The 18972-nt window shown below is 36.3% G+C and overlaps 1 protein-coding gene across 2 annotated transcripts in view; it reads right to left on the reverse strand.

Moving 5' to 3' along the window:
* Positions 1–18972, reverse strand: part of CNTN5 (contactin 5) — a gene marked incomplete at both ends in the record, with an annotated part of 310341 nt that overhangs the window by 58942 nt on the left and 232427 nt on the right. For both annotated transcript variants that reach the window (XM_084200929.1, XM_084200928.1), the window contains 2 exons: positions 1503–1678; positions 2623–2750. In XM_084200929.1, coding sequence (XP_084057055.1) covers positions 1503–1678; positions 2623–2750 — 304 coding nt within the window. The remainder of the gene's footprint in view (positions 1–1502; positions 1679–2622; positions 2751–18972) is intronic.

Consider the following 18972-nt stretch of genomic DNA (forward strand, 5'->3'; position numbering starts at 1 on the left):
TCAAGTTTTGGCCAAATTTTAATCCTGTCAGGGCAGTTAAAGCAATCAGTAATTTTAGTGAGATTTGCATGAACATTTGTCTGAAAATAGGATGTTGTCTTTGATTGGTTTGAATGAGCCTTATTTCTATCAATTTGAGGGTTTTCTCCTGTAGAAATGAAATTAATGAAGAATTCTTGAAAGAGATCTACAAAATCCTATTTTTTCATATGCTAAATTATATTAAATTATCTTTATTTTGATATGAGATATGAAATTACTTTGAAATTTCCTAGCCTGTGGATTTTTCCCATTGATTAAAAATTTCCCTTGAAGAGTGATGCTGAAATACAAGGAAAGAATCATGTAGCATGTTTTAGATTTGAATTTTTTGGTGATGAAGTTAAATTGTAATCATAGGGCTTTTTTTTGAATCAAAGAATGATCTCAAAGTTAAAGAAAAGTGAAAGTTTTCCTTATGTAATAGTGTTGTTTTGAGTGTTATATTCCTCAGATGAAGATAACTATACTAAGAACCTTCCCACTAAAATATACCTAGCTAATGTTGTCCCATTAAAAGGTTTATTGAAGTAAACTCAAATTTTAAAAACATGAACCCCCCACCAAGAGGATATGACTTCCATAAAGAGCATGACTTCTATATAGGCAAGCAGAAGAATAAATTGATCACAGCTGACAAGGTTTTTAATGCAAAGTTAACTTTGTTACATTGTACTCAAATGAGATACATTAAGTTTTAAAATTTCCTGACCTTAATGAACTTAATTTTTCTCTGTTAGCATAGCACGGATATTTGATTTACATTTCATTAGTTTGGAAGATTCAGTTAAATTACCGTAGATTCCATTTCCAAGCTTGTTCACGTTACAAGATTTCTTTCTACTAAGAAATGTTCAAATAATTTTACATGAGACAAGTTTGAAATTCTTTATCATACGTTGTCATATGAAACTCTTTCACTCAAGTAGCAATATTTTAAATTGGTATGCATATTTTTGTCCATATGATTCATATTGACTTAAATAATGGTTACATGGTTAGGAAGTACCTCATGCAGGGAAGTTAGTAAATATAGTCCTTGCTATTCAGATATTAAAATATTTTCTAGGCAAGTAGAGCATTGGCAGGTGAGGGCATTTCAGCAGATGTTATCTGTGACAGAGACATCAACGCTTATAGCAGCATCCTTTCTATGTTAAAATCAGCAAAAGAATGTAAGTAGGATTTGATGAAAGCTCCTTTCTGTTCCCTCACAAAGATTATCTGATGCATCACTAATAATAGGATATAGAAATTTAAATTTAATATCTTCTTGAAGAATACTACTTGTAGTAGTTCTAGTGATCTGCAGTTCGCACCTCCTCAATCTAAAATTTCTTTCCAATGTTACTGAAACCAGTTATCTCTCAGTTTGGTCAAAATTTGGTAAATGTGAGACATACGAAAGCATGCAAATTTCTATCAATTCCCAGCACAGAGATGACAAATGCATGGTCACTTACTGCCTTGATGCTTTCAAAGTGTCCACCTTCTTTCTCAAAGTCAATTGGCTGCCCATTGAGCGTCCAGTAGAAGGTGACGTCCATGGTGCTGTCGTGAAGAGCTTTGCAGCTGAGGACGATGCTCTCTCCAACTGTTAACTCAATCTTCTTGGGAGTCAGCTCTATTTTTGTAGGTTCTGGAAACAGAGAACATTCAGATGATGGGAACATTCAGAGGGAAATTAACTTATAGCGCCAGACCAAAATAATAGGATTGACTGATGCTGAGTCTACCCAGAGCTTGCATTTGTTAGTATGAATTGTAGACAGTCAAATACTGAAAGATATTGAAAATACAGACTGAAGTATGGCACTGGGGAGCAGAAGGTACAGACAGTTTCAGGGAGTCAATAAGGCAGAAGCCTAAACAGCAATCTATGGAACATTTGAGATGGATTAATTAATTAATTTTACCAGTTTCAGGAAAAGCTACTTTTTTTCTTTTCTTTTCTTTTTTTTTTTTTTTTAAGGCTGCAGCACCTGGAATCTTGTGATTGCATGAAAATTCAGTTTTGTCACAAAAAATAATAAAGGATGTTTCCTGGATTACTAAATACAGGAGATAGCTTGAAAAAGGAAGTCAAAAGGCTTGAACACCTGCAAAGAAAATCCATTAATTCAACTGAAAAATGAAAAAGAAAAAAAGGTTCAGAAATGGATTGCTACTCAGTAGTTTTAGCATGATTATTAATCTTCTAAGGCACAACATTTCTCTGGATTTTATATAGATAAAATTATTACTTTAATTTAAAGGTTTCTTCTCATGCAGAAAAAGTTAGGGGTGAGTTTCCAAAGATAAAAATATGTTAAAAGCAATATTGATTCTTTTACTTATAGAATTATTTGTAGTTTAAATGATTTAATATATATATTAATTCTTATGACACATCTACAATAAAACAGCTGGAGTATGCAATCTGATTCAGTGTTTGACCAGATGGAGTTTAGTCCTTTTAGCTTGTTGGAAAAGCTTTTTTATTCTTCCTGGAGAATGCTGCTTTATGGTTGGCTGGGGATTCTAAGTAATATTTAAATATTAGTCAATATAAATCATCATTACCATCAAAGCAATTTTTCTTACCTTTAACAGATACTGATGCAATGATTTCTGCAGATCCAAATACATTTACACCTTGGCATAAATACCGCCCTTCGTCAGACTTGGAAGCATTCAGGATTCGCAGACTCCCATGTGGAAGGATAGTTATCCTGGAAAGGATAAATCCATAAATATATGAATATCTCTCCCATCCTAACCAAATTCCATGGTGATATCTTTCAAAGATAATAAATAGGATTAAGGACTGCTTCCTGTGTAGCAAGGGATGATGAAGATGATAACTGAATTATCTTCTGTTTCAAAAAGATTTTAATAAATCCATTTCAGTCGTCCTTCCTTATTCCAAAATTTTCACGGAAGCATCAGTGGATTAGTATCCTTTGACACTTATTAGGGGTGAATTGTAATGAAACTTTTGTAGAACAGTAAAAAAGGTAATCCTTCATAATTTGTCTTCAAAGTTTCACCACTATATTTTTGTCAAATCACATTTCAATATCAAGCACAGCCTATTCCATCTAGAAAAAAGATGACCTTAGAAATCAGATCTAAGAAGAATGGGAAGCAAAATTCAAAAGACAAGGAAAAAAACCTGTAATTGTATCTGGTCAAAAGAGGATTTATGGCATCACAGCACAGTGTAGCAAAGGGATTAAAATAATCTTTGCTTTTTGTAGATGGGCTTTTATTTTTTTTTTTTCTGAGTCTATAATTGCAGCTCCACTATACCTCTTGGTAAGTAACCCCAGTAAAGCATTTTCATGAGAAATGTTTATCTGCTCACATTAAGGAGTTTCAAATTTTGGTTTTGCTTGCACAACATTAATCATAAAATCCATGAAGCAGCGTGTAAATTAGCATTCTTTTTTCTCTTCTAAAATGACAAAGACCCTGAATTTATTCTCTCTTGGAGTTGCAGTCTGGAAGAGCAGTAAATAATCATGGCTCTTTTATCTGACAGAGCACTAGGAGCCTAAAAGGAATATGACAACTCTTAGATGGTATTTAATCCAAGCCCTGCTTGTAGCTGTTGTGTATTCTTTTCCAGGTTAAGTAGTGGTTACAACTCTCTCAAAGGTCTTGGGAGATGTAGGCTGGGAGCACGGACACTGGAAGCAGATTATCCTCAGCAAATGCTTTAGGTATCCCATAGAAGTGGGGGAGGACATGGGATGCTTTCTTCTCCTGTATTTGAAAACTAAGGTAAGACCTCTGTATTAGAGAATCTAAATGAGTAGCTGGGTGGCTCTTTCCCTGGGATGGTTGGAATTTTAGGTATACCTGTCCAGAGAGGACTTTCTGGGTGATAGAGTATAGACTAACACTCCTTCTGCTGGGAGTCTATTACTAGAAATCATGGAGTGCACAATGTTGTGTTTTACTCTTGAGAAGTAGTTAATCAGGAGTATGGCACTTTTGACAGGACTGGGTTGGACTCTTCAGCAGAAAAAGAGGGAAGGAATTATATTTTTAGGCTGTTTGCGTTAAACTTCACAGCTGTTACATTTGATTTATACTAGAAGTGATTTACACAGGTTTAAAATTCAATAATGCACTCAAATCAAATCATTAATATGTGACTGCATTATTTTCTTTCTTTCTTTCTTTCTTTCTTTCTTTCTTTCTTTCTTTCTTTCTTTCTTTCTTTCTTTCTTTCTTTCTTTCTTTCTTTCTTTCTTTCTTTCCCTCCCTTCCTTCCTTCCTTCCTTCCTTCCTTCCTTCCTTCCTTCCTTCCTTCCTTCCTTCCTTCCTTCCTTCCTTCCTTCCTTCCTTCCTTCCTTCCTTCCTTCCTTCCTTCCTTCCTTCCTTCCTTCCTTCCTTCCTTCCTTCCTTCCTTCCTTCCTTCCTTCCTTCCTTCCTTCCTTCCTTCCTTCCTTCCTTCCTTCCTTCCTTCCTTCCTTCCTTCCTTCCTTCCTTCCTTCCTTCCTTCCTTCCTTCCTTCCTTCCTTCCTTCCTTCCTTCCTTCCTTCCTTCCTTCCTTCCTTCCTTCCTTCCTTCCTTCCTTCCTTCCTTCCTTCCTTCCTTCCTTCCTTCCTTCCTTCCTTCCTTCCTTCCTTCCTTCCTTCCTTCCTTCCTTCCTTCCTTCCTTCCTTCCTTCCTTCCTTCCTTCCTTCCTTCCTTCCTTCCCTCCTTCCTTCCCTCCTTCCTTCCCTCTCTCCTTCCTTCCCTCCTTCCCTCCTTCCCTCCTTCCCTCCTTCCCTCCTTCCTTCCCTCCTTTTCTTCAAGAAATAGAATAATATCCCCTATTTTCTAATTCTGTGAGAAATGGTGGTTTATTATCCGAGGTTCATAAACATTATGGTGGAGAAAACAGAATTTCATTCCAGTGAAAAATGTGCTTCTGTTCACTTCAGATGTGAAACCACTCACTACTCTCAGCAGAGAGCAGAAGAAAATAATAGCTTCAAAAGTGAATGGGGCAGAGGAAGGACATGTCAACTCTAGGGTTCCCCACCATAACCTGAGGGTGCATCTCCCACCCTGCTCTAAATAATATACACCAGTATTTGAGTCACATAATTTGTGTAAAGGTAATTTTTAAAAAAACATTATTGCATTAAGCAATTGACTCTCTATTAGAGTTTTGAGGGTTTGGATATTTTTCTAACAAATACGAAGGGTTGAGACTTTGTTACGGTATGTCACACCTTTGAAGAAACACTCTGCTTTAGAAATTGACAGGGATGCAAGCTTCCTTCATTTTTTCTCAGTGCAATTTAGAAAAAAATTCTATCAACATGCTCAGTTTTCAATGCTCTGATGACATCATTTGTATGGCAATAGCTTTTGCAGAACAGTGATAGTTCTCATCAATATACTGACAGGATCAGAAAAATACCCCAGGATATTCCTTTAATATTTGCAAATTATAGAAGATTATGCACAGTTTAAATCCTGATAAAAAACAGTTTTGGAATTCTGACCTTGGAGAAAAAGAAATTTAGATGCATATAGAAGATTATCTGATGAATCTTATGGATATTGTCAACTGCATTTCTATGTAGTTAAAAGCTCCTGTTTTCCATGAAGAAAAGAGTAATCACTCAATCAAAGGAATTGCAAACACATTTGCTCGTGAATTACTTGGCTCAGAAATGAATATTTTCTTTAAGATGCCTGGCACTCACCTGTCCTCCCTTCTTTTTTCATGTGTTTGGGAAAAAAGCCAGAGGCCTGGTTATGATGGAAACTGATATGCTTTATTTATGCATACAATACTTGCTGCACACAGCAGGATCAGAGACTTCTCCTCCTTCCCTGCCAATATCTCTCAGTCACAGAGAGACCACCTGCATTGCATGTCTACATATTTTAACAAAAAAAGTTTCATAGGAAAAAAGTTTTTTTCATTTCATAAATAGAAGGTAAGCAAAGAGAGGAAAATGGGGCCAAGGTAGAATTAAGGATAATTCAGGGGAAAAAGCAACCCTAAATTATCAACTAATTAAAAAGTGAGGGAAAAATGTTGATAGATGAAAAATTAGAGAAAAGATTGTAGAGAGATCACAGTGAGAGTTTGGAAATAATTGTATTTAAGTATAAGAAGAATTATTGCAATCACATAAAGGAGATGGATGGTGTCCATAAAAAGTTTCTGAAAAAAAGTGGCACAAAATCAGTGTCTTTGTAGAAAAGAGTTTTCATCTGTCTAATAACATGAAGAAAAGGACATGAGAGTTAACGTCCCATCTCATGTCAAAAAATGCATTGTCTTGAGATCAACTGCAACAGAGATTTTAGCAGTAATTGCTGGGAAAGTGGAAGTAAGATATAACAGCAAATGGACTTGAGATAAAATTGAACATGGGTTGACTGAAGTACACTGAAAGACATTAAACTATTATAATATTCCATAAGAATAAATATTTTCTAGAGAAAATAAGTGATGCAGATTTAATCTTTCATGGGTTACCAGCATAATTTTCATGCTGAAATTTCTATGGCTGCTTAAATACATTTAATACAAAAATTAGGGATTGTTAAGAAGCTGGTTGAAGAAAAGAATTTTTTTTTTAGAGGGAGAAATTGATTTTTATACTATGATATTATTTTTCAAAGTTACCAGGATACAAAAAGGCTGCTAAAAATTTGATTAAATAAATGGTTCTTTGAGACAGCAATTGAGCATCAGATTGGTAGAAAAGCAGTAGTTGTGACTCTGAACTAAGAAGATCATCCAGTAAAGGAAAATGCAACCCTAGAATATATCAGATACCAACCTGCATCTCTTTATGGAAGTATTAATACATGAAGTGCTGAGGAAATATAATTAGGCCAATTTTGATCATCAGTATTCAGAAAGATTAATTCTAATCAAGCTGACATTTGGAAAGATCAGCATGATGACCAGGGAAGAAAGAAAATCTTTTGTTCTGGAGGCTGTTTGTAAAATTAAAACTGCACGTGAGATGGGTTTCTACTTTACATGTTAATTCATGGATCTTGTCAGCAGTCATTTGAACCTCTATAAAAGGTAAAAAAGTGCAGATGTCTAATTTACATTACAGGTCTCCACACTTTGGATCTCAACCTGGAACTGAATCTCACCCTCAAATCTTATTTTAGTTCCCCAGATATAAGTACATTTCATGATCTGGCACAATTTCTGGGACAAAACCACAGCTGCTGCAAGACATGGAAATTAATTTCCTCATTGTCCCCATTTGCTGTGGGCTTGTTTCTGAAATGAAGCCCTCTGAGCAACTTCAGCTGATACTAAACTAGAAGGAATTCATGAGGAGACAATTACTTTTCAGGTAAAAACGGGAATCCATCTGTGGAATGGAACCAGAGCTATTCCAAAGAGAAGCTTTGAAGAGTGGACAGTGTGGATAGTATCAGCTTTTTGCTTCTCCTATTTATTGATCCATACTACCTGCTCCTGCAGAAATGGCCATTAGACACCTGTGCTGGGCTGACACATGACAGAAGACCTGTGAGAGGATGTAAGTGCTTAAAGCACAACATGGAAATCAATTAGCCACAAGCTTCACTGCCAATGAGGTTGAAACCCCCCAACAAATTAATTATTAAAATACCTAAATTGAAATTGAATGTGATTTCAAAGTGTGTCTTATATCTCTTCATATTATAATTTTCCACTCTGATTGTATCAGCAGTAGTGCAGCTGTTGGATGCCCAGCTGCCAAGAACATCAGAAAATTTGGACATACATATTAGTAGCATTTCTATAATGTCAGTTTTGCTAATGACTGCATAATCCACTAAAATAGTTTGAGAACTGCTACAAAGCCATAGAAATACTCATGAGAATGTAAATTTTCCTCTCTAAAGCTGCAGGATTGGACTTAGATTAACATTGGAAAATACTCAGCAACTATACTTTTCAAAAAATATTTTCAAATTATTACTTTAACTGCAAAAATATTGCAGTCTATTCAAAGTTTATACTCACCAGTAACACTTTAGATTGAAAACACACCTAGTACAATTTTTTAAACAAAAATGCATTAACTTGGTCAGATCAGGAATTTTGTCAATTTTTTTCTTCTTTCAACAATGAATTATGCAACAGGGAGAGTAAGTCTTTGATAAAGAATGTGCAGCTTTATCTGGAAGGATGAAATTCCATACTGTTTGCATATGGGATGTTGACATGGATAGAAAGGTGGTCTCTGAGGCCAAGTGTTTACTAAGAAGCTGATGGATGGAAATCACACTCATAAGAAATGCTGGATCTTTTCTTATGGATGGTGTTTGGGCATCCTTTATTTGGCAGTCCGAAATGACTTCTCTTAATCTTCTGACTGACAGGAGGTAAGGAACATGCTGATGGAAGTGAACAGAGTGTAAGGTCCCCACAAATGTGAATGACAAAGCTCAGCTTCCTTTAGGTTTCATGTGATTTAGAGGATGGGAGTAGGATATGATATGTAAGAGTTAGTTCTACGGGACGTTTTGCATTTTTTTTTACAACATTTTGATTAAAAGGTAGAAATTTTTTTCCTTCCTGCTGATTTGTTTAGAGAAAACTTTTGAGAGTGACCATAAACTTTGGTCTTATGTTGAGGGGAAGGAGTAAGACATGGGAAATACAGATATCATTGTTTTGGTATAAAAAAAGGAGATCGATTCTGCCTGCCCTAAATTTTTTCCTTTGATTGATTCTTTAGTATAAATTAAATATATTAGCAGTGCAGATACTTTTACTGTTCCACTGTCTTACTGAAAAAAATATTAGTTCATTAACATCTGGTATCACCCACCATTGAAATTCTCAGATATTATTTACAGCTAGTAGAGGACATATTATTGTATGCTGAAAATTGATGCTGGAAATTTTCAGTCTTCTTTATCACCAGGGGCAGTTTTACCTTGACCCACTGGGGCCAGGGTGTTCATTTGTTCTCCGTATCATATTAGATCAGTGAGCAGAGACTTCCATCAAGATTTAGATAATGAGAAATGGAAACTCTAATTTTCGTTCTCTTGCATCATTCATAGCAGATTCTCACAAGCAGATGTCTTGATGCTGTGGTAGAAATTGTTTCTGCATGCTGAAGAAGCAGAGCAGTTGAGGCAGCAAACATTGGAATTACTGCACAACAATTCAGGATTTTACTGAGGACTTGTTGCACAGACAAGGACAGAGTGTCTGGATCTTAATAGAAATTAATGTCAGACAGCTTGCACTTGGAGCTCCATATTCTTTAAATAACAATTACAGAGTAAGAAAAAATAGAAGTCAGATGTGTGGCCATTTTTGGTGGGAAGAAAGAATTAGGAAGGGTAGTTTGGTTAGCCTGTAGATGTTATTATCTTTCTCTGTTTTCCATTAGTTCTTTTGGTGGTAACTTTTGACTTTCAAACAGAAGTAAGTTTTTATTGCACATTAGAGATATAACCACAGCAATCAGGGAAGCATAACATTTAGTTAAAACCTTTACAAACTTAAACATCTTGTAACTGGAATTAAAAAGAAAGTTATTGGTGGTCAGAAAATCATCCCCACCATTTTTCATTTGGATCTAAAATCAGGAATATGAAATTGGTTTGTCTGCATGTTGGAAATAAGAATTTTAAAGATGCAAATGGAGAGAAGCTGCACTGACTCATTTAGCCTGTGGTCCCTCACAGGGTTCTGATTTGAACAATCTGTCATTTGACATTACTTTGGGTTTGGGATCTGTCAGTTTCCTTTAATGTAGACTACAAGGAATCAGAACAAATATTTGTAAATAGTTGGAACCTTTATTTCTCCCTGAATGGCTTTGGGCTATCTCATTCCTCTTTGCTTTCTCTTGCTCCTTCATAATAGATGCACAAACCTCTAATGGTTACAGAAAACGGATGTGAGTCATTGCTATAGTAAAGCCACTTAGATAAGCAAAAGACAATCTATTTTATATTCATTTTTTAATAATATCACCCTAGATAGAGTAATTTTAATTTTAATATTCTTGACTCAATTAGGAAAAAAACCCCTACCTTTGGCACAGTCCCTTGGCAAAGCATGAAATTATTTGGATTTTCTTCACTTCATGTTTTTAAGCATTTATATTGGTGCAATTCTTGTGTGTGATATCTTAGGTCATTGGAAAATGCTAAGCCTTATTATTAATGTCCTACAAACTACTTCCAGCTCTATTTAAGCTAAACTATGCAAACTGTCTTAGGGCAGTTTCTTTCAAAGAGCCACAGCCAGGCCTCTCATTTGTCCTTGCTGTTTGCTGCACAGAAACATTTGTGCATGAAAATACATAGCTCTCCCTAGTGCAAATGTTGTCCATGTTTGTAAATATAATTTCATGTGGATGACACTAGAAGTTATTTTTTGCTAACAAATGTAGCTTCTGTTCTAAGCACAGGAAAAAATATGAGCTCTGCCTGGTTTCTGTGCAGTAAAGTCTGGAAAACACTGATATGTCAGAATTGGAAGGGTCTTTGGGAGTGCTTTTTTATTTGTATGAATCAGCTGGTCATTATTATTTTAAATCATTCTTTCCATTAATGACTTTATTCAAACCAAAACTTAAGCACATCATTTGCTTTAAAGACTATTAATAGCACCAGTGCCAAGCATGATAGAAAGGTGCTAAAAATTAAATTTCTAAGGTAATAAACAAGATAACCGAGGTAATAAAATGAAATAGAGCCTAACTGTAAAGGTAACAGAAATTCAGATCAGTAATCTATTAGCTAGAGAAATTATACAACAAGCAGATATTTAAATTATTTTACACTTTTGCTAGTATGCTCAAGGAAGTGTTGGTGCATATTGAAAATTTAATATCACTTTACTAATTGGTACTTTGCCATGCTGCTCAAATATTTTACCCTCAAATGTGTTTCATCTTGTGCAAAGAAAGAACTAGGAGCATTATTCAGAACATATATGAGGATTTGTGTTCTAGAAACACTTATTCAAGAAATTGTTAGGAAAGGCCATTTAAGATCTTTTCTCCCTTGCATTCAAATCCAAGACTTCTTTAAAAGCTCTTATAAAATACAATTGGTTTAGAACAATTTATCTCTAAACATGCTGAAAATACTCTCAAATTGTTGGAATGTTCTTTCATATTTTAAAAATCCATATCATATTTTTGACCCATTTAAATTTTATATATATTTTAATATTTAAATATTTTAAATAATTAAACATGTTCCTCTTTTTTTGCACACTATTTCAATGTCAGAAATTTTCTCCTGCTGCAAAAAGGTTCTTTCTTTTTCTTTCTTTTCAGGAAAAGCTTTATCACAATAATTTTCTCCATGTTTCTAAGTGACAGCACTGAATTATTAACCTGCTCTCTTTTACTCAGAAGCTTTAGAAATAATAACTTCTGCAAGGACTGCATGATCCCCCCAGGAAAGAAAAATACACAGGAAACTTTAGTTAGTCTAAGATGATATTTCTGGTTTTCACTTGTTAGTTAGAAAAGTAACATTAATACTCAAAGGCAGACCTTATATGCAAGAGGTAAAATTCGAATAGACCAGGTGCTCAAGGAGGCAGATCTTCAGCCAGTGTAAAATAACATAATTTCATTCAACTACATGATTGCATTATGGCTCGTACTAGATAAAAACACATCTCAAAACAGCCAAACTATGCTATGCTTGAAGAGTTAACATTAACTTCGGCAATACAATATGAAGAGCAGAAACTTAAATTTCATTCAAATTATATTCTTGTAAATTGAAGACTGCTAATTAGATGCTTACATGGGAAGTTTTCATGTGCTCATCATTTAAAGTTGTCTAGCAGTCATCTAGCTAAAGCACTATTGTTGTAAGCTGTGTAATGATGTCCAGTCAGATGGAACCTGCTTTCCAGTGTCGATTCTACAGCACTACTAGAGTGTTAACTGCAAGTGGTACTTTTATGTAACACAACAATGAAATTGAATATTTCCCACCTCTCTGAAAAGAATTTTTCCTAGTTATACCATTACTGCCTTCACATGAATAGGAGAGCTGGATAGAAGAGAATAAATGATTGTTCTTTTACATTAAACCCTTGCTCTCAAGAAAAATAAAGAACAGCAGACAGTTGTCCCCTGCATCCCCCAAAAAACCAACAACCCCAGACCACTGCAGTTTGCAGTTAATTAATATGCATTGTTTAAGACCACCCCCCCACTGATGGAGGTGTTTTCTACTTTGTAGTGCTCTCCCTGGCATATATAGACAGTACTGAAGTGCCATGGGGAGCTGAATGCCCCAGTCCCGAGCAAGGAGGTAAAGGACCAGCAGCCAAACTGATGGCTGGATGCTTGAGAAGGAAGCTGGTTGGTGAGAATCAAATCAGCAAGAGGGTTGTAAATCCTTGTGAAGTAGCCAGCACGGAGGTTTGAAAAGAATAAGAGCTTTCTGTGTCCCATTCATATAGTGCATCAAAACACACCAAAATAGGCATATTCTTTACTGACATTTTCAGAAATAGACAGGATAATGAGATTTATATCGTCATGGTATGGGAGGGCTGAGATAGTTTTAATGGTTTACTGATAAATGCTATTAATGTAGCATTCTGTTAATTTGTTACTTTCGAATGAATTTTGCAAAATTGTGGTTTCAACCATCTCTTATATCTGATCTCACTTGTAGTACAGAGACAGGACAGATGAATATGGCAATGTCTGCCTTATCCTCACATCAAGCTAACTCCGTTGTCAACTGGAGAAGCTCCAATTGTATTTCTGTCATATGGTAGGTACTGCTGGACTCTGGAAGATGAAGACTGATTGCTCTCATCATTATGCTGCCTCTGGAAGAGTGTGCAAAGTCTGCCCTTACTGCATGTTGGTCGAGGTAGAAACTCCTTGGAGAGAATATTCTATTAGTATGATGTATGTTGTGCTTGGATCAATAGCTAAAAGTTCTTCACTGGTTGTTTAGAGCTGTCAATATAAGATTCAGTGCTTCACAGAACTGCTGGCCTTCCACACACTGCTGTTGTGAAATAGCCCCCATTTTCTCCCTGTCTAATAATGATAAGGTCTCAGCTAGACTACAAAAGAGTTCGACATGCTGTTTTCATGAAAGATACATGATCTAGAGGGGAGACAGCCAAATAATTTTTCAGTACAAAAGCAACTTCTGAAAATAGGAAAAGAATAATTTGAACATAGGTTAATTTACCTCCTAAAACACATTTTCTGAGATGTTTAGAGAATTTTGAGCATTTATAAGCTTTGTAGATTAAAAAACACAATAAAAATGGCATGTATTAGTGTAGCAATAGATGTGATAGAATAGAATAATTGGTCCTGCTTTGCAGTAAGATCTCCCTACTGACCCTCTGGTTATTCATATCAGAGATCACCATGCTGTGTCCAGTAAGGGCCAGTCATTACTTGTTTGCTTAGTTCTGTGATATTTCTGATTTACCCTTGGAAATTCCAGCACTTCTTTTTTCTATCATCTTCACTGACAATTAGATCTAATGTGAAAGATCTCAATAATCTCTAGCTGCATCCAGAAAGAAAGCAAAGGATAGAGGCACAAAGCTATCTCATGGCTCTGTTACTCCATACTACTTCACACCTTTAGACAGAAGCTTTGCAGTGAAGAAACCTGTGGGATAGAACAGACTTCACAAAAAATGTGGAAGCACACCTGATAAGCAACCTTCCATCCATCTACACTTCCATAATGCATCTCTAACTTATTTCTGTGATACAGCTCTGGATTTCTACATCATTTCCATTCAACACACTTCCTGACTGCATCCTTGACAAGGGGTGTGCTCAAAAGGCCATACCTCTACCAACAACAGCTTGTTGTTTATTAAGATATTGGTGCAAGAATAGGTTTCAGAAACCTTCATTATAAATAGCAGTGCAGAGCAAAGACTGTGCTGTTTCTGCAGCACATAGGAAATTACCAGAGGAAAATTTGTTCTGGAAGACAGCCTTGTTGGAATACTACCTTTCCTCAAATAATGGACAACTCTCTCTAATTAGTTTTTCTAGTAATAGTAAACCCACAGGTTAATGATCCTACTTAGAGAGTCATGCAGTGTTTAAACCTTTATGAGAATTAAAAAAAAAAATCTAACTAAGCTGTAAATCTGACAGATCTACATCAATTTTCTTACATTTTGTGAAAGAACAAACCCGACCTGTGGATCTAGACATCTTGCAGGAAGGAGAGACAATCAGTTCAGCAGAGAGACAGTTTAAAAGCATTGGCTCAGCACAAAAATACTTTCAGACTGTAGGAGTGGTAAATGGGATTTTGACTAAAATGAACTAGGATCTTATTGACTCCACTTTTCAGGTCAGATGAGTTAATTTTGTATTCTAGGGGGGAAACAGGCACCATGGCTGGAAAACTAGGTAAAACAAGATTTATTTTATTCTCATGTCACAAGGTGAAATACAGTCTATTAACTGGAAAAGGCAGTTAAAAAGACACATGTTCCCTCCAGAGAACCACATTGCCACTAAGGGTGAAAAGGGTACAAAGTTCTTACTGACAAACAATTTATTGATTAGAGTTGTTTGAACCTTACAAGCTTTAGTTTACTCTGGAATATCTTGCACTTTAGCCACAACTCAAAAATTTTGATTACGGGTTGGAATAACAGTTCAGGAGGACGTGCTTCAGTTTAAAACTTCAGTTAAAAACTGCATCTGTCTACAGCTGCACCGCTGTGCATGGGAGATAACAGATGGAATACCTGCAGTGATATAAGTTATGTACCATAAAACATGTGACAAAAATAATGGAACAAGAAAAAAAAAAAGTCAGTGACTATCTGTGCTACTCCACCAAGCTGCTCCCAAAGATGATTCTCGTTTTAGAATCAGGTGTCCCATCGTGCACAGTGAGAAGGTCATAGACTTCTTTGGGGGAAACACTCTATGTGAAAAAAAAGGTGTCCTCAGGCCAAGTCTATTTTGCTTTATGCACAAACTACCCCCACACAACCTCTACATCCTGTCTCTCAGTGCATTTATTGCTTGTGCATGGATGGAAATTTGTGGTGGTCACAGGCCCCAGAAAGGACTAGGGAGCCAGAAAGAACCCATGAAAGTGCTTGGAGAGAAGATGTAACTGCTAATTTTGTGGTGTTGAATGCCCACATCATTTGAAGGCTTTGGATGACTCTTGGATTTCTCTTGCTTCTACCAGCCACAGGTTCTCTGATGGATGAGACTTAATGCCTCCCATATTTATTTATCATAGTAAGTTTGGGTACACATCATTACATCCCACTGGTCAGACCACATACCCCCACGTGATACAGGTTATCAGTTGCTGATTTCAAGATAGAAACTGACATGGTTGCAACATCACACCACGTTGGAGAGGGTCTCATATTGGTCCATATTGGTCTAGAGGCAGAAGTAAATTTTTGCGTGGCATTAGCTATGTCACACCTACAGACTGGTGGCATGGTAGCTGTGCAATCATTCAAAGACACCTGCTGTTGTAATTATAATGGGAAACTCTAATGCTAAAATCTGGCTCTTGTTTCCTATTTGAGAAGGTCAAAGCAGCATTAGAGCATTCACATGGCACACAACTCCAAGCTCACTATCTGTCTTCATACCAACAGTGTCAATAAATACGCCTCTTCTCTCATCAGCATAGAGACAAGAACATGATACTTCTTCAGTGACATAATTTCCATGTTTGCCTAAATTGTACTTGCCTTCAAACTTACTTGCTTCTCATTCTTTCTTCCCTAACTCTTCTTTTCTGGCCAAAACTGTATGTTATGGTATTCTTAACTGATGTCAAGATGTTGCCACATCTCACTTCTTCACTAACCTTACCTATGAAGTGCATTATTGATGATGTTGGCATGGAGCTGGGAACACAGAAATTAGGATGACAAAGTTACTGATTTGCTGGGGATAACCTTCTGCCAGATATGTAGTTGTGTCCTCTAATTATACAGATAGAATAATTAGAAACACTCCCCATTTAATAATTTTATACAGTTGTACTGTAGCAAGATCCCTTCTCAGGATGACAGGGAGGAGTACTGAATCAACAGAGACCTCACTGCCTACTCTATAATCACATCTCATTTTTGCACACAGAATTATATCCAGAAATTTAAAAGAATTTTAATCTATTTTTAATAACTTTACTTGTGTACTCTGAATCTATTAGACCAGGTAACTACTTCCCAGGGACCTGGCAAGGCTAAGCTAAGTATCTAAAGGCAGTAGTGTGAATGTGTCCTTAGAGCAGGTAGCGACAGATGGCACAAGTTTTGTCTATCATTTTGCAGTTCACTGTGTTGGCAACTCTCTTTCCCTGTCTTCAGAGGTCTGGGAAAAGACACAGTCAGGGATCAGAAGCAATGTAAAGAAAGATATTTTTCCTAGGGATACAGAGAGGACTACATACAGGTTTATTGAAACCTGATGAAAGATTGCTGAACTAAGAGCCAGCTGTAGGGAAGGGTGAGCCTTCCAAGGATAGAGTGAATGAGGATAACCTGTTTATAGTTTCACCTTTCTGCTGCCAAGTTTTCTCCATTTAAGAAATTGCCCTTGATTTTACTTCACTTCTAAGAAAACATAGCTCCTGTGGTTCAAAGATATTTGGTGCTTTAGGCATGCTCACTTTGATGAAAATTGCAGAAAAATCCTCAGAACTCTGTTTGACTCATGCTCCTATCACACTTGAATTCCTGCTGAACTGAGATTACACTTATAACTTCACCCATAATTTTTTTCTCTTATTTTTGAGTGTTTGAACTCTGACCCTTTGCAGTGCTCTTCACGTAGTTGCTTGGATATGATTATAGGATTGTTTATGGACTTTGCAAAAGTGGTATGTAAAGAGCGATTGGCCTTTTAAATCAAGATTTCACAGCTTCTTCCATGAATAGTCAGCAAAAACAAATTCCTTTTTTATAAGAAAATTTTATTAACTGTTTTTATTGAGAGTGGAAACCTAAGCTGCCATTTAGCAGTGGAGCTCTGGAAGAGAACACAGTGAGGTGAGGGCTTTGCTACAAGGATCAGACAAAAACATCCCTTTGAGAGTGGGGTATAGCTTAAAACCTTCAAAAGTAGGGTGAGGCTTGACCTTGAAAAGGCTTAGTGATACACAGAAATATATGTATATTCAAGGTGCTGCTTTACAGGTTCCAAGCTCATAGATGGACTTTTATTTATGGACATTTATAAAGCACTCCAACTTATGGGTTTATTTTTACTGTGGAAACACTTTTATTTATATCTTCAAATATAGAATCTAAGGAGATTCACACTCCAATACAGACTGATATTATGAATTGTGAAATATCTGAGCTAAATGAAATTATCTCAACTAGCATATGTTTACAATCCAGTAACATTACCTTTATGAGTCCTGTACCAGCAATCTTCTACTTGGAACATCCTTCCAATATTTAAAGTAAACTTAGAAGAAAGGTGGGAACACATTTTTAATGGACCCTGTAGTGATAGGACAATGTGCTTTAGACCAAAAAAGGGGAGGTCAGAACTGTATATAAGGAAGAATATATATATAAGGAGAAGAATATATATGGAGGATGGTGAAAGACTGGAAGAAGTTGCCCAGAGAGGTGGTAGATAACCAGTCCCTGGAAATATTCAAGGTCAGGTTTGATGGAGCCCTGGGCAACCTGATCTAGCTGAAGGTGTCCCTGCTCTTTGCAAGGGACACTAGGGGTCAATTTTGATCTGATCTCTTCTATAATTCCATGAAAATAGGAACAGTTGGTGGAAAAGATGAAAATAGTCTTAAAATAAATGACAATGTAAAGGGTTTTGCCTGATATGAAAGGAGATGCAATGAATGCAGAGCCGATGCTCAGCAATTTGAGTTTAGCAACTTCTGTAATCCAAGAAGGGAAGACACATTCTACACCTGTAGCCTGTAGCAGAGCAAATGAACAGCCTATTTCTTCAGCTGCTCAGCAGTGACATGAGCAGGAGATAAATCAGTTGGCTAATCAGTTGGTCCTACTGCCAAACATGAAATAAGTATGGATTTGCAGTAATTATCTTTGCAAAGAGGTCATTAGTGATCACTATACCTGTGTGAAGAATTTGAGACCTCTGAGTCATTTATGAACCATGGTCCATTGACTGCTCTTTCACAGACTACTCTTTCTACCTAATTGTGATTTGTATCTAAAAGCTTTTCTTGGTCAGTATGGAATTAGTTGTAGTGATACTTTGTTTCTCCACATTTGGTATTTATTTAATGAACAAAGTAATGACTGCTTACAATACTAAGAATGTCTTACCTTAGGCTTCATGGTTAAGCAAAGGTAATTATTAAGAAGGTTATTATTCTTATCCCTGCACACACAGTGAAGGTACAAGAAAACTTCATTGTTACTTTCTAACCAATTTCCTGCAAGGGCCAGGCACTTTCCTGGGTTTTGCTTGGGAAGTACAGCAGATGTGAGAAGAATGGTGAGGGACAAATTTGGATCAAGAAAATGTCAGGCATTCTTTTGCTGCCTGTGCACCCTTAGAATGAATTCTAGCTATTTTCTGAACTCCTCTAGAATACGGGTACTGTGATTCAAAAGTCGCAATTAGTAAAGAAGGCAAGGTAATGTAAAACAATCAAAGACTAAAACACTACACACTGAAGCCCTTAGGCAATGCCGCCCTAAAAAAAATAAAACAAAAACCAAAGGGTGAGATGAAAGATTCGTGTTCACTGTGACTATAAAGAAACCTTATAGCTGCAAGCTAATATCATGTCTTCTGCAGCTATTTTCATCTCAAAATAAGAATGTTTATGTTGTTGACATTATGCATAATTTTAATCTCAAAGCTCTAAGTTTACCACAAAGCAAGGGGCTTTGAGATAAGATGTAAGTTTAATCCCATCAGATACTTTTCTGATCTGGTTTCACATCTGAGTGTTTGAAGATACAGGGTTTGAGATCTTGCT

Source organism: Fringilla coelebs, assembly GCF_963513975.1.
Source record: "Fringilla coelebs genome assembly, chromosome: 2".
NCBI lineage: Eukaryota > Metazoa > Chordata > Aves > Passeriformes > Fringillidae > Fringilla > Fringilla coelebs.